Source organism: Cyprinus carpio, chromosome B14 (assembly GCF_018340385.1).
Source record: "Cyprinus carpio isolate SPL01 chromosome B14, ASM1834038v1, whole genome shotgun sequence".
NCBI classification, from domain to species: domain Eukaryota; kingdom Metazoa; phylum Chordata; class Actinopteri; order Cypriniformes; family Cyprinidae; genus Cyprinus; species Cyprinus carpio.
In genome coordinates, this window is record NC_056610.1 from 20459917 (window position 1) to 20474816 (window position 14900).

The 14900-nt window shown below is 39.7% G+C and overlaps 3 protein-coding genes across 12 annotated transcripts in view; all 3 read left to right on the forward strand.

The window, feature by feature from the left end:
• Positions 1-2646, forward strand: part of gpc4 (glypican 4) — a 39811-nt gene extending 37165 nt beyond the window's left edge. The window contains exon 9 of the mRNA XM_042738501.1: positions 53-2646. Coding sequence (XP_042594435.1) covers positions 53-273 — 221 coding nt within the window. The 3' untranslated portion in view covers positions 274-2646. The remainder of the gene's footprint in view (positions 1-52) is intronic.
• Positions 2647-4065: 1419 nt separating this feature from the next.
• Positions 4066-9787, forward strand: hs6st2 (heparan sulfate 6-O-sulfotransferase 2). Of its 2 annotated transcripts, none has more exons than XM_019115466.2 (2): positions 4066-4944; positions 8096-9787. In XM_019115466.2, the coding sequence occupies exons 1-2, from the start codon at positions 4385-4387 to the stop codon at positions 8940-8942; spliced, it is 1407 nt and encodes a 468-aa protein (XP_018971011.2). In that variant the 5' UTR covers positions 4066-4384; the 3' UTR covers positions 8943-9787. The 2 variants fall into 2 exon arrangements, with proteins under 2 accessions (XP_018971011.2, XP_018971010.2); XM_019115465.2 differs by having other exon boundaries at positions 4067-4944; positions 8093-9787.
• A 932-nt stretch (positions 9788-10719) lies between these two features.
• Positions 10720-14900, forward strand: part of mbnl3 (muscleblind-like splicing regulator 3) — a 47096-nt gene continuing 42915 nt past the window's right edge. For 3 of the 9 annotated variants that reach the window (XM_042738503.1, XM_042738502.1, XM_042738514.1), the window contains exon 1: positions 10723-11181. The gene's annotated coding sequence lies outside the window, so the exon portion shown is untranslated. Of the gene's footprint in view, positions 11182-14900 lie in introns of all 9 variants that reach the window. The other 6 variants (XM_042738512.1, XM_042738509.1, XM_042738510.1 and 3 more) reach the window with 4 other exon arrangements.

Sequence of the window (14900 nt, forward strand, 5' to 3'; positions counted from 1 at the left end):
GTATGATGACATCATACAAGCCTGTTTTTAACATTGATCTATTTTTCTTCAGAGGATGCCGGCAGTGGAGAGGAAAGCGGAAGCGGCTGTGACTCGCCCCCTTGTGACAGTGATGGGGACATCTACTTCTCCACCCCAGCGCCCGCTAAACCTCGCGTTATCAAGATTCAAGCTGACGATCAGCCCTCTAGTGGTACACGGTTGGCACCTTTCAGCCTGACACTGGCTGTGATGGCACTCCTGCTCGCCCTGCTCACCCCACACACGAGATAAGACCGGCCAAGAGAGAAACAGGATGTGTGTTTGTACGAATTTGAACAAGAGAGCAGAAAACTGCCATAGGACATTAAAGACACTGCTTTCAGGATCTCCGTCTGCCTGCCATCTGGGGAAGACACTCAAGTTATTAATCCTCAAATAACTTCCCTTCAGTGTATTTTGTTGTGTTTATAAGAACGGACTTCATTTATGTACAGCTATACGTTTCCACGCCGCATTTCACGTCAGCCGGGTTTTATTCCTCTGTGTCTGTAGTGTCCAGGACTCATCATGATTTTTTTTTAGTTATGGTTTAAATAAGTGTTAGTTTGAAAGTTAGTCAGATTGAGTGTGTGTTTGGGTGGATGGTGTGTACGATTGGCTGTGTATATCATCCGAACGCTTTTTATAAAAGGTAAACAATTAATCAACCCATATAACACGTATGATTTAAGCTAATCTGTATGAAGTACTCAGATTTTTTTTTTATACATTTGGTGTGCATGGAGGCTTTGGTTGGCTGTAGATCATATATATGTTCCTGAATTTTAGAGCATGATAAAAACTTCATGATGCCTTAAATGATTCATAAATGGGCCCTTTATCAGGGTTGCAACCAACAAAAATGTATGCATTGCTGCCTTTTGAGTGAAGTCAAAACTAGAGGATCCCAGACACATAGGGTTTTTTTTTTTCTGTAACTTTCACAGCCCCCGTATCATCATCCCAAGTATTTTTGGCAGTATAATATATAACTTGAGAATATAGTCTTCAGTAATATCTTAATAGTGTGTGATAAGGAAGGAGTTTGGGTTAGGTAAGATCTGTCTGAAAGTTGATGCATTGAATAGGCCTCGATGGTTCCCTCAAAGATGATCATGTATTCTGAGTAAAGTTGTTTTTTACTGGACCAGCTGAATACGAGCGTATGCTGAAGATGGCTTAAGACTGCGCTGGCTGGTGGAATTTTACACAGGGTTTTATGTGGAGGTGTTTATTTTGCTAGAAGTGTATTGTAAGGTATAAAACTGTATGATCGGTACTGCTACAGATTTCACTACACAGTAACAGACGGTGCTGATTTGAGAGGTTGGGTGGCCTCTTTTGGTTTTTCTTACTTTAATTTCTTTTTGTAACATTAAATGTCTAACCTTTTCCCCCTTCCCGATTGATATCCATTGAAGTCGGTACACATTTTAAAACCATTCCTCCTGTAGAGCAATAGACTGCGTGTATGGTGCGTTCCAACATTAATTTCAAAAGTGGCTATGTATGCGCTTTCCCATTCAGATGTCTGACAAGTGCTTGTTGGTATAAAAGAGCTTTTCACCCACCTCTCAGAAAAACCAGCTCCCCTCGCTCTTGTACAGTAAGTTATTTAACCACATGTCTCTTTAAAAGGCATTCGCAAGCATCGCTTTCCTAGGTATCTTGATTTCAGTATTCAAAATATTTATGTGATATAGATGAATGCGTTTTAATGAATTCACAATTTAATTGATGGTTTTATATTGGCTTCGAATTTCATGTTACATAATATTTTGATTTTGTAAACCGAGCTACCGTAAGCATTTGTTTTGTCGTTACAGTTTTATGTAAGGGGATTGTGAAAATTGTACAAGCTGATGCAAGGACAGGGCTGGCCATCGGTCCTTGATCGTTCCTGATGTCACATGCACTTTTAATTGGCATTCAAATACCTCACGGCAAGAGAGTTTTAAATGATGCTTTTAATCGTATCTGCAACATGCATACTTTTTACGTTCATTTTTTATTCATTCTTTCGGAGGTTCGTTCAGTATCTATGGATGAATGGCCAGTCCTGAGACATTGTCAGGGTTTCATGAGCCTGATCTCTACAGCAATGCTACGCACCTCAGATCAGTTATGTATTTTTCTAGTCTGATGTGCTGCCACGAATAGAAAGCAATATGTGTTTTCTATACTTTTGACCCAAAGCTTCCCACTGTCACATGTTAAGATGCCTCTGATGTAACGACCAGGAAAGGAAGTGTCTTGTGTTTAGTATGTCAAGCTACTCCGAGTCAGTGTGAAGATGACATGGACTCTTAAATGAACCTCTGCAATGTCATCTTTAGATTGATCGCTGACCTTCAGGTGGACAAATCGCAGGGCCTGCAGCCCTGTACATCATTGGAGTCATCTGCGATGAGGAGTGAGAGAGACTGAAGAAAGAAAAGAAAAAAATTGTAAATAATGAGCAGTCGTTTTAGTGGTCTCTGAGAGATGTTCATCAGATTTTACCCATTCAGAGTATGTGCTTAATATGGGCGAAACAAAGAGATAGATGCTAAAAATGTAAGAGAAAAGTTATATTAAACATTTCTTAGTCTTGTTGAAATAAAGACTGCAGATATTTAAATTTAATGTGTCTCGTGTCATTTCTGCTTTACTGGTATTAGTTCTACTGAAATGCTTTGAACGTCTCTTTAGGAGACCAATTAGTAAAACACAAAAGAAAACGGATGAGTTGAAACAATCATGAACACTGATTAATCACAGCCATTAATTAAGCTGCAGTGTTAAATCTTCCTTTAGTCTTCATGTGTGTTATTAAATCAACAAACTGGCTAGATGAGATGAAGACTGACAGACTATTAATGTATATTGGATAAGCACCTCAAAAATAATCAGCCCTTGTTGTTTTCTTCCAATAGTACAGAATATAAATGTGATAGAGATGGAGAATGCTACACCTTCACAGGCTTATTACACAAAATACAAAAATGGTCAAATCTAAGTGAAATATTAATCAGTGTTAGCTTAGTTTCCTGATGTTGAAATATTCTCACATTAAAGAAAACCTTATCCAGTATGGGACATTAATAACCTGAAATGTATATCTGGTAGTAAATCAGTGTTAGCTAATATTTGTGTATGTTATTTTGAATATATATTTATTATATCACTAAATGTATATACCTACTGCTTTACAGATATAAGAGCCTATAAGAAAATATCAACCAGCATCAATAACATTGGTTTTGCCTGTAAAGCAGTATTCTGTAATTCAATTAAAGATGTGTGTGTGTGGAACTTGTATTCACTACATAATAGAGACCAAATGTATTATAGTAGTAAAAATTGACCATTTGGGTCCTTTTTTATTTATTTATTTATTTATTTGTGTGCTCATGAAAGTTTTGTATGAGGGGTAGGTTTAGGGCAAAGTCCCAGGGTTGTCAAACTCATGTTCATTGAGGACCACTTCAACATTACGGCTGCCATCAAAGAGCCAGTTGTAACTGTAAGCATGTACAAATGTTATTACTCCTTAACATATTAAATAACTGTCTCTTTATTTTATTATTACTATTTATTTAAGGTACAAATATTGTACATGCATTTGCATAGATGTAAAAATATGTTATTGTTCTGTGTTATTTTATCATAAATAATTTTAATTTATCGGGTTAAGAAATCCACATTACTCCATAAATCAAAGTAAATAAAAACAAATAATATCAAACACAAATCATTGCATTAACTTTGTTAAAAAAAAATAATAATAAAAAAAAAAATTGGTACATTTATGGTACAACATAGCATTCAAAAAAAAAAAAAAAAAAGAGCCCGGTCTCATGAAAATGCGTATCATTATCACGATTTTCTGTTTCTATTTGGCGTACGATTTATACGCAGAAATTGACTTTGGCGTGCATTTGATAAGTAATCAATCTTGAAGTAGAAAATAAGAAGTGTAGAATTTGTAAAATATCTCAGTTGTGATTTCCAAAATAGCAGTCCTAAAAGAGGGCTTTTATTGTGAAGGGGGAAATGCGAATGGGGGCGGTGTGGACTACTGGGAAAACGAGGAACGGGGAAGAGCGAGTAGCTACGGAATTGTGGCAGAGGTAAACAGCAGAAGTTATCTGAAGATCTCTAAGAAATACGATGCAGGAAAGCCTCGTGGAAACATGTAGACATCAGCTACGTTGAACACGAGCAGACAAACATCCAGAAAGAGCGCTGGGCGTGTTCATGTTTTGATGTGCTGAGCTGAGGAGGCTCGAGTCTCAGGTTTTGTTCAGCATTGCTCCTGGCCGACGCGACGCGGTGGGGGAACCGCACAACCGAGTAATGCTTCCACTTTTCCAGCGAGAAGATGGATGAAAAGTCCCACTACAGCCGGCTCCTCATCGCACTCCTGATGGTCCTGTGTTTCGGCGTTATTGTATTACAATACGTCTGCCCTACATCCGACTGCCAGTTGCTCCACCTGGCATCATTGTCCTCGAGACTAGGGAGTCGCGCACGCGGGGATCGCGTGAACGGAGCCGGTGCGGGAGATCCGTACAGCTCCGAGGACGGTGCTCTGGTTCGATTCGTGCCTCGCTTTAATTTCACCACCAAAGACCTTAACCGCGCTGTGGATTTCAACATCAAGGGGGACGATGTTATAGTGTTCCTCCACATTCAGAAAACCGGGGGGACCACGTTCGGCCGTCACCTTGTCCGCAACATCCAGCTGGAGAGGCCGTGCGAGTGCCATGCGGGCCAGAAGAAGTGTACCTGCTACCGGCCAGGCAAACGGGACACCTGGCTGTTCTCCCGGTTCTCCACCGGCTGGAGCTGCGGGCTGCACGCGGACTGGACGGAGCTCACCAGCTGCGTGCCTTCTTTCATGGGCAACCGGGAGTCTCAGGAGAGGCGCAGGACTCCCAGGTGAGAGTTTAATTGGTTTTTTATCAGTATATCAAACTAATTTCAGTGTCTGTAATGGACTGCAATGCGTCTTGATAAACGCACTTATTTCTTTTGTTATGATATTGTGTGTTGTGTGGTGCCACGGTGCGCTTCGCCACTCCTTCCCTTCATATTGTTCTCGTTCAGTTCAGCGCTGAAGCCTCCTGGCAAGTCAATTATGCGGAGACAAAAGCCTCCAACAGGTCAGCCTCAACCCTGGAGAGTCCGCTTTCATTCAGCGCATTCCTCCAACAGGGGACCAATCATCATAATCATTCACCCTTTCAGACGCCCTGGAGGGCAGACAGCCTGCTGGCACCAGAACATCTGCCATTCTCTCAGGCTTGTGCTTTAAATAAACGCCCCTAGCATGGGATCAACAGTGTTTGATAATGTTTGCATTGGGAGGAATCGGATTTGATGAATAAGTTTTGAGTGTAGAAGGTTGGTAGTGTTTTTAAATGTACGCTACCGTTTAAAAGTGCAAGGGTTTTTGAAAGAAATGAATACTCCTATTTAGCAAAGATGCATTAAATTGTCAAAAGTGACAGTAAATATTTCTATTTCAAATTAATGTTATTTTGGACTTTCTCTTCGTTGAAGAATCTTAAAAAAATATATCAAGGTTTCCATTAAACTGTTAAGCAGCACAACTGTTTTCAACATTTTTAATAAGAAATGTTTCTTAAGCAGCAAATCAGCATATTATAATGATTTCTGAAGGATCACACAACACTGAAGACTGGAGTAATTTAGCTTTGCCATCACAGAGATAAATTACATTTTGAAAGTGTATTACAATAGAAAAAAAGTAATTTTAAATAGCAATATTTCATAGTTTTACTGTTTTTACTGTACTTTTTGTCCAAATAAATGCAGTCTAGTGAGTGTAAGATACTTCTTTAAGAACATTAAGAAACTAAGCCCAAACTTTTGAATCATTCACTTCATTTAAGCAATGGAAAAAGTATAGAGCAAGCTACTGTTAGAGGGCTTTTTGCTTTTGTTAATTGTATAATAAATTAAAAGAAAACTAACAGATAGAATACAAAAAGATTAGAAAAGCTAGTGTTTTTTTATTAAAGAAAACAAGCAGTAAATGAGTCTAAAAGGTACACTTAAAAAAAATGTAAGAATAGAATTAGAATAAAGCGTGCTAGAGTTAGAGGGTCAAATAAAGATGGAAGAGATTTTTAGGCAATTCTTGAAGATGGCTAAGGACTCAGCTGCTCGGATTGAGTTGAGCAGGTCATTCACCAGGAGGGCACAGTTAAAGGGTTAGTTCAGCCAAAAATCAAAATTATGTCATTAATGACTCACCCTCATGTCGTTCCAAACCCGTAAGACCTCCGATCATCTTCGGAACACAGTATAAGATATTTTAGATTTAGTCCGAGAGCTTTCTGTCCCTCCATTGAAAATCTATGTACGGTATACTGTCCACGTCCAGAAAGATAATAAAAAAATCATCATCAAAGTAGTCCATGTGACATCAGAGGGTTCGTTAGAATTTATTGAAGCGTCGAAAATACATTTTGCTCAAAAAATAACAAAAATTACGACTTTATTCCGCTTTTTCTTCTCTTTCAGGTCTGTTGCGAGCGCGTTCACAACACTGCAGTGACGCCGCTGACGTACGACGCTGCTGACTTGTTTTCTTTGTTATTGGTCGCACCAGAGAACACGTCAGCAGCGTCGTACGTCAACAGTCACAGCAGTCGCGTTCACAACAGACCCGGAAGAGAAGAAAATGATGAATAAAGTCGTAATTTTTGTTATTTTTGGAGCAAAATGTATTTTCGATGCTTCAATAAATTCTAACGGACCCTATGATGTCACATGGACTACTTTGATGATGTTTTTATTACCTTTCTGGACGTGGACAGTATACCGTTCATTCATTTTCAATGGAGGGACAGAAAGCTCTCGGACTAAATCTAAAATATCTTAAACTGTGTTCCGAAGATGAACGGAGGTCTTACGGGTTTGGAACGACATGAGGGTGAGTCATTAATGACATCATTTTGATTTTTGGCTGAACTAACCCTTTAATGAAAAAGTCTGTGAAAGTGATTTTGTGTATCTTTGGGATGGCACAATCAAGCGACGTTCACTTGCAGAACACAAGCTTATGCAATGAATTTAGGTAAAGGGGTGCAGAGCCAGTGGTGGTTTTGTATGCAAACATCAATGCCTTGAATTTTATTCGAGCAGCTATTGGTAGCCAGTGCAAACTGATAAACAGAGGTGTGACGTGCATTCTTTTGGCTCATTAAAAATGAATCTTGCTGCTGCATTCTGGATTAATTGTAAAGGTTTGATAGAACTGTCTGGAAGAGAGCATTGCAATAGAACAAGAGCTTGAACAAGGAGTTGTGAAGCATGTTCTGAAAGAAAGGGCCTGATCTTCTTGATGTTGAATAAAGCAAATCTGCAGGACTGGGCAGTTTTAGCAGTGTGGTCTGAGAAAGCCAGCTGATCATCAATCATAACTCCAAGGTTTCTGGCTGTTTTTGAAAGAGCTTTTAAAATCTGCTTAAAATAGTTTTAAAATTATTGGTGTATTTTAAATATGAACATTAGGTGAGAATATAGTCTAAATGCATAAATGAGGGAAATGAGCATGCACAGTTAAATATGCAGACGGATGCATACAGATATAAAGCATGAAAGGCCTGCTTTTCGAATGGACACAATTAGATCAAATCAAAATCCCATGGGCTCATCTTTGGCTTGTAAGTAAAGGAAAAGTTGAGGCTCTCCAGAGACTTCCTCTCCGCTGTTGTTGAATGCATTTGTCCAGACAGTCTTAATTGATATTCATATGGAAAATGCTTTGGATGTGAGCCGAAAGATGATTCTGCTCATTATACTGAAATGCCCATAATTACAGTCAACCAGCAATAATTCATTCCGTTTTCCATCAAGATCGCTCCCCTGACACACTCCAACAGAAACTACGCCATGAATAATTCTGTCAATGTGAACATGCACAAAATATGACAGCTTTACCCAACTTAATGATTTATACGCGATATTACTTTGATATCACTTTGTTTCAAGTCAATTGTGACTACTTTATTTTGAGCTCTTTTTCTTAAACTCTTCTCTTTCCTGTCTCCTATAGTAGGAATTACTACTACATCACGATCTTGAGGGATCCGGTGTGGAGGTACCTGAGCGAATGGAGGCACGTTCAGCGCGGTGCCACCTGGAAGGCCTCTAAACACATGTGTGATGGTCGTTTACCCACCCTGTCTGAGCTGCCCAACTGTTACAATGGTGACGACTGGTCGGGTTGTTCGTTAGAGGAATTCATGGTGTGTCCTTACAACCTGGCCAACAACAAAAAAAACACCCGTATGCTGGCCGACCTCAGCCTGGTGGGCTGCTATAACCTCTCCATCATGAATGAGAGCCAGCGCTGGGCCATGCTATTGGAAAGTGCCAAACGCAACTTGCGAAACATGGCCTTTTTTGGTCTGACCGAATATCAGCGTAAGACGCAGTACCTCTTCGAGCACACGTTCCGCCTGTCCTTCATCGCACCGTTCACGCAGCTCAACGGCACACGTGCTGCGAGCGTAGAGGTGGAACCGGAGACCCAGCGCAGGATTCGAGAGCTTAACCAGTGGGACGTGGAGCTGTACGAATACGCACGGGACCTTTTCCTCCAGCGCTTCCAGTACGCCAGGCAGCAGGAGCGCAGGGAGGCCCGGCAGCGACGCCTGCAGGAGAGGCGCAAGTTACGTGCCAAGGTGAAGCCTTGGTGGGGGGTGACTGGAAAAGCTGTTTTTAAACCCACCACGGAGCCACCAATGACAGAACAATCTCCTGTTTTTTCGGAAGAAAAACAAGCAGATGCTGGACAAAAGCTGGAGAGCGAGACCGAAGGAGAGGTAGAGGACAACTGGTTAGAGGAGGATGACAGTGAAACCATATTGGACTATTTAGAAAACGTAGAGCAGTGGCGGTAGCCACCAGTTGTTTGGGAAGAGGGTTGAACTCAATACCGGACTAGAAAATGGTGATTCCATTTGATTACTTTGGGGTACCTATAATCCTTTAAGCCCAAATCACTGCTAAATATTAGCATATACGGGTTGTTAATTGCGGGTTGTTCTTTCTGTGACAAATGCATTTTGTGGAACATTTGTTAGCACCAATATCATATTTGAATTATCGTCTTGCAGCCTGACTCGTGTCTTTTGATTTTTGAACTGGAAAGATGATCATATTCACTGTCCCATTACCACTCTGCCCTTGAGAGAGGGCATTATGACTCCAGGTTGCACCAGGGAATTCGTCCCTGCAATTAATGTACTGAAAATCACTATGGATGAAAAGCATCTGCTTATCGTGAAAGCCAAAGATTGGAATGTTTCAGAAATGCCATTTTCCGACCTTGCTGTTCTGAGGAAGAATCTGTTGGCAGGATGTTTTTATTTACATTCCTGTAATGTAAGATTTCAAATATTGCCTACTTTTTTTTTTCCAAGTGTCTTCAGCCGTTACAGTCCCATGCACATCACAAGTCAGCCTTATGTTGAAGTCCAAAACTTGTCTTTGGATTATTTTTTGATTTAAGCTGTTTTTGTAGATTTCCTTCTCATACCTTTTATTTATATGTTTGCTCATAGAATCACAGGTTGTGGGTTGCCTCATAATATTTTGTTACTTGAAAATAAAAAGCCATTGTGAATCACCTCATCTTATGAATTTATGCCACACCATAGGTTGTACTGAGGAGCACGGATCGCTCTACTGGAAGATGAATTAAATTTGTGAATACTAATAAATACAATTTTCTATAAAAATCCAAGTTTCTTGTGGCTGGTTGAACTATCTCTGAGTCGGAGAGTCTTAATTTTTGCTTTATTTCCTCTCTACAGCAGATGGAGCCAAAGTAACAGTCACTGCTTACGAATGAAAGCTTACAGTAAACTCCCTTGATCTGTAGAACAAAATGCCCATTTTGTTATGGGGTTGGATAATTTTGTTTGGACATTTTATCTCATTGGTAACATTTGTGATTCTTGGGGTTTGTAGGTTCTGAAAGTTTTCAGTTGTCAAATTTGGGACCAGCAGGAAAACCTAGAGTTCCATTGTTTTAAAGCCAAAAATAAATACGCTTATTGTTAGATTATCATCCCCTACCCTCAAAATTTTATGTATGGGTCTTATAGAACAAGGACAACTAATTAAAATTGAATAAAATGAATGAAACATTTTAGAAACGTTTTTTCAAAAAGGCGTGTAGTAATTTTAGAAGTAAAATACATGTGCCGAAAAAATTAAATATCTTAAATTAAAATATCTTTTTTTTTAAGTTCCTATTTGCTCCCAAAGTACCAGTGGTTTTGAAGTTGCACAAACTTTGTTTGAACCAGGCTCATGTATATGTTTGTTTTACAATATAGTAAATCATTTATTTTTAACAATATTCAGGCAATTGTGTGACGTCAGGTCATGTGATGTCATCATGGCTGCGTCCACGAGAGGGCGACCCGCTCCATGTAGAGTAAAACGGTGTTTTCTAGAAGAATAATATGTCTGGGCTTCTTCATCTCATGTGAGTATACATATCTTAATAATATTTAGATTCAGTTATTTAATGTGTAAAGTTTTCTCGTTTTAAAAAAATGCTAAGTGCTCCTTTAAAACACCATTTACTCATGAGCATAGTATACTTTATAGAGTGAGGGCGTATCTACATGCCTAAATATTTACATAGGCGCTGTACTGTACGATATTTATTGAATGCATTTAAAGCCTTAGCGTCAAATATTTCTCATCATAGGTGTTCTCACCTCATTCACAAGGCGCAGTTTGCGCTGAGGTCGAGTGGGAATCCCCCTAAAATGGAGGCAATACATGGGAATGCACGTAGTGCCGTGCACACTTTCGCTCTACTCCTCCCTTCTGCCCTCCCTCGTCTCGTCTTCTGCCTAGCAGCAGCTAGCAAGTTCGCTTCACGCTTCCCCATCGCTCGCTTCGTCGTTCAACTCGAAACACCCCGCAGCCGCTGGTCATTGTCCGAAGCTTTACGCAGCCGTCCGCGCGATCAAAAGCTCTCAGTTCAACGCGGGAACTTTTGCAACCAAAGCGCGCACCTCACATCAGCCAGTGATCGTGACGTAGTTATTGACAAATCTTTATTTCGCTTTGCGCTGCATTTGATGTCACCCGAGCTCTAGCCACGCGCTGTCTGCACAGGTGAGTCATCTTCTTTATAAAGACCAATATTTAATATTCTTTAGCCAATCTTGCCGCACACATGTTATTGCAAATGTGATTGGTGTGATGCATTGCTCGCTGTCACGACTGACGCTCGCTCGTTTATGGGTCTCTATCTCTAACCTTTGCGTTTGCGCACATGGCCTCTTCGCACCGTGACGCATAAGTCTAGAATTAAAATTTCTCCATATGCATAGTAGCCAAGTCTCTCATTTGACCTTAACGCGCTTGCACTTATAATAAAACGCCAGTAACGCAGCTGGGTGTCACGCATTGATCATACACTTGCTGACAGCTGTTGAGCTTCCCATCAATGCTGTGGTGCCCTGAGCAGCGCCTAGTTTGTAAACAGGTAGGATGGTGCTCAAACTCTCTCACATATCATGAGATACTGTAATAGTCAGGTGCAGTGGGCTGTGAATCTTTTCTGATGCTGTTTTTTTCGTGTCTGGCATCTAAAACTAGTAATGCTGTCACACTGACATTTTAATTTTCATGGGCAGGGCTGGGTGCAGTCCCAACCATAAGGTGTTCACCCACGATAGGATCTGAATTTGTCCTTGGGTTCCTGGAACATGTAAATGTTGGTACTGGAAAAGTGGGTGAGGGTGGTTTTGTATCTTGGTGTGTTGAAGTTAAATGTCCTTTGTCCCGCTAACCCTTAACATCATCGGACATTTGCCAGCACAGACAACTGTCTAAAGCTGAATGCTTTAGTTTATTTTGTTGTCCATATCAGAGTTGTTGCTTAAAAATCGATAGTCGTGTGCATTCCTTATAAAAAAAAGTCTGATAACCTTTATTTTGCACTGTCAAGCCTGTTTATGGTACCTTTTTAGTAACAGGCTTCCCACAATCATGATATTAACACGTTATTAAAAATCACAGACAATTGTGCAGTAATGCTTTATAATAAGGTTCTACATGTTGACATTAGCTATAATGCAATAGCAATTTTACCATTTTTTTTACATACACAAATATTTATTTTTAACATTTCAAGTTGCCTTAATTTTCATTAGTTAGTGTGTTAAGAATTAATATAAATTAAAATTGAACAGTAGTATAGCTATTAACTTGAACCTAAATGAATAAATGCACAAAATTTTAATTGTTAGTTAATTACACATTAATAGTTAATAACATTATTTTAAGTCTTACCATTGTTTTAGTTATACTTTAAAATATTTCATTGGCTGGATATTAGTTATTTGTTCATTTCAGTGTTGTGCCATGTTCAAATTTCAAGATGTTTCCTCAGGAAGAGACATTTGAATACTAAAAAGTATAATTGATGTATTCCATCTGACATTGAAAATCTGCACCAGCTTTTATTTCTGAAGATCCATTTTGAAATTCACTCTCAAAAGGGATGTGAACCCGGAGTATGTTTGATTTACCTGTACACAAATTAAAACCGTAGAGCTATTGAGGTCTGGACAGTCACGTCCCTGAACCTGCCAGTTGTTGCATTGCACTTAGAAATTGCTTCATATTAAAAATGTCATTCATTTTTATCTTATTTAGTTACAGGCCATAGGTTTTGTGCAAAGAATATCACATTTTATATGCACACGACAATGCAGTTGCTTTCAAGTCAAGTGCATAACATAGACCCTACAGTTATGGTGCGAGAGCACCTGCAGTCATGTGAGTGGCGGTTGACATGACGTGATTTCACACCTTATGATGTGCACCGTCAAAGGTCAGGTCGCAGGAGTCCTGCTGCTTTATAGGCCTGGTGTCTGTCGGACTTCAGTGGCATTGCTGCCCTTTAGTTATGTCTGCGATTTAAAGGTCCTCACATGGCTGACAAGTCATATATCTTGATGGCAATACTCAGCACGTACTCTGCTTCTCCCCGAGGGGTCTGTTTATCCTTCACTTCCTGATTTAAACTAGAATTAGACCTACATACGGTGAGACGGAACGCTTTCGGACGACAAGCTCCATTAGTTCCCGGTGGTCACGACTGGTCAGTCAGTCGCAGACGTGAGAAAATGAAAACTATCCTTGTCGAACGTGTGGGGTTAAATCAGGTGAGCTGCTAAGACGGCAATAACCCTTCAACACACAGGGAGCAGATAGAGATATTAGGAAGCCCCCTGACGGTCCCACGTGCACACGCTCGCACCTCACATCCGCATATTGCTGCATGTGCTGAAACTGCACCACAGGTTCAGGCACGTTTGCCACCGCCGTTGTGGACTTTGCTCTCACTTTCATTCACCCAATAAAATTAATGATAAGAACAGAGAGTAAGGTTACTGTATACACAAACCACATGTCCTCATTTCCCCTCTCCTGCTTTGCTGGACCAAATTCAGTACGTTGTGCAATATGCTTTGAAATGGCAATAAAACGTGGTGCTGGGTTGATAAAGCAACACCATGTACAAATGATCAAACACTGAGCGACTACAGAATATTGATTGAGCTGTCATATTTAGCTAGCTGGCTTGGTTCTCTACCGAATCTATAAGAACTAGACTATTGGGTTCTATAAATATGGCCACTGCCCTCTTTTTTCGCAAGTAGGCTATGACACGCTTGGATTGTGTTACTCACAAATGAGCTTTTAACCACTATTCTGTAAAGTGCAATGCACCATTTGTCCGAGTAAATATCATTTGGGTCACATTTGCACGAACTCAAATGAGGATTTGCCAAGTGTGTGCTTCATTTAAAGCAGTCAACCTGCTTTTGAGTGCTTCAGGATGTTTGTAATTGTATAAAAAGATGTAGTTGCCATCTTTGATGTCTTGTTTCTCCACACTGTAAAAAATTATATGATATGAAATTTGATATTTAAATTGTCTTGCACAACGAAGTTGATTATACTTGAAAATTTGAGGCAGCAACCAGGGTTGCCAGGTTTTCACAACAAAACCTGCCCAATTGCTACTCAAAACTAGCCCAAAACTAGCCCAATCGCATTTCGAGGGGGGCTCCCCATTAAAAATCGCGTTCCAGGGGGTAAAATACACGTTTTGGGCAGGGTTCCCTGGTAAAAAAAATCGCACTGCAGGGGCTTAATATCACGTTATCGGGGGCGCTTTAACCCGCGGACATGAAACACAACTCGCGGCAAAAGTGATAAAGTAGCCCCATGACTTGGCAACACTGGCAGCAACTGAAGTCAAGTCTTTAAATTGAAATAGGTGAAAAAAAATATATGTTAAGTTAATGCAGTAGCTAACATGAATTTTAGCCATTTTACATTATTAATCTAAGTTATTATTTAACATACACTAATCTATGGTCACACTTTAGTTTGGGGACCAAACTAACTATGACTTTTGCCTCCATAAACTCCTGATTTGCTGCGTGTTTAAAGCTACTGTAGTAAGGTAGTTGTTAAGTTGTATGGCATTTTAAGCATTATTATGTGCTTAAAGGCTATTAATAAAAAGCCAATATGCTAGTAGTATGCAGGGTAATAAGCATATAATTAATAGTGGTAATTAATTAATAGAACTGATCCACCATATTTACTTTTCAGTTGCATTAACAACAGTAAATGTATTATGGACTAATATGAATTAACAATTACAATAGCATAGTTATAAATGAACATGAACCTAGATGAATAAATGCTTATGCTGGTTATAAAGTTTATTATACCTGATATACATTAGCAAATGTCAACCAGTTGAATGTATTTGTAAAGCATTACCATTCTTTTGTTATAATCTAAAA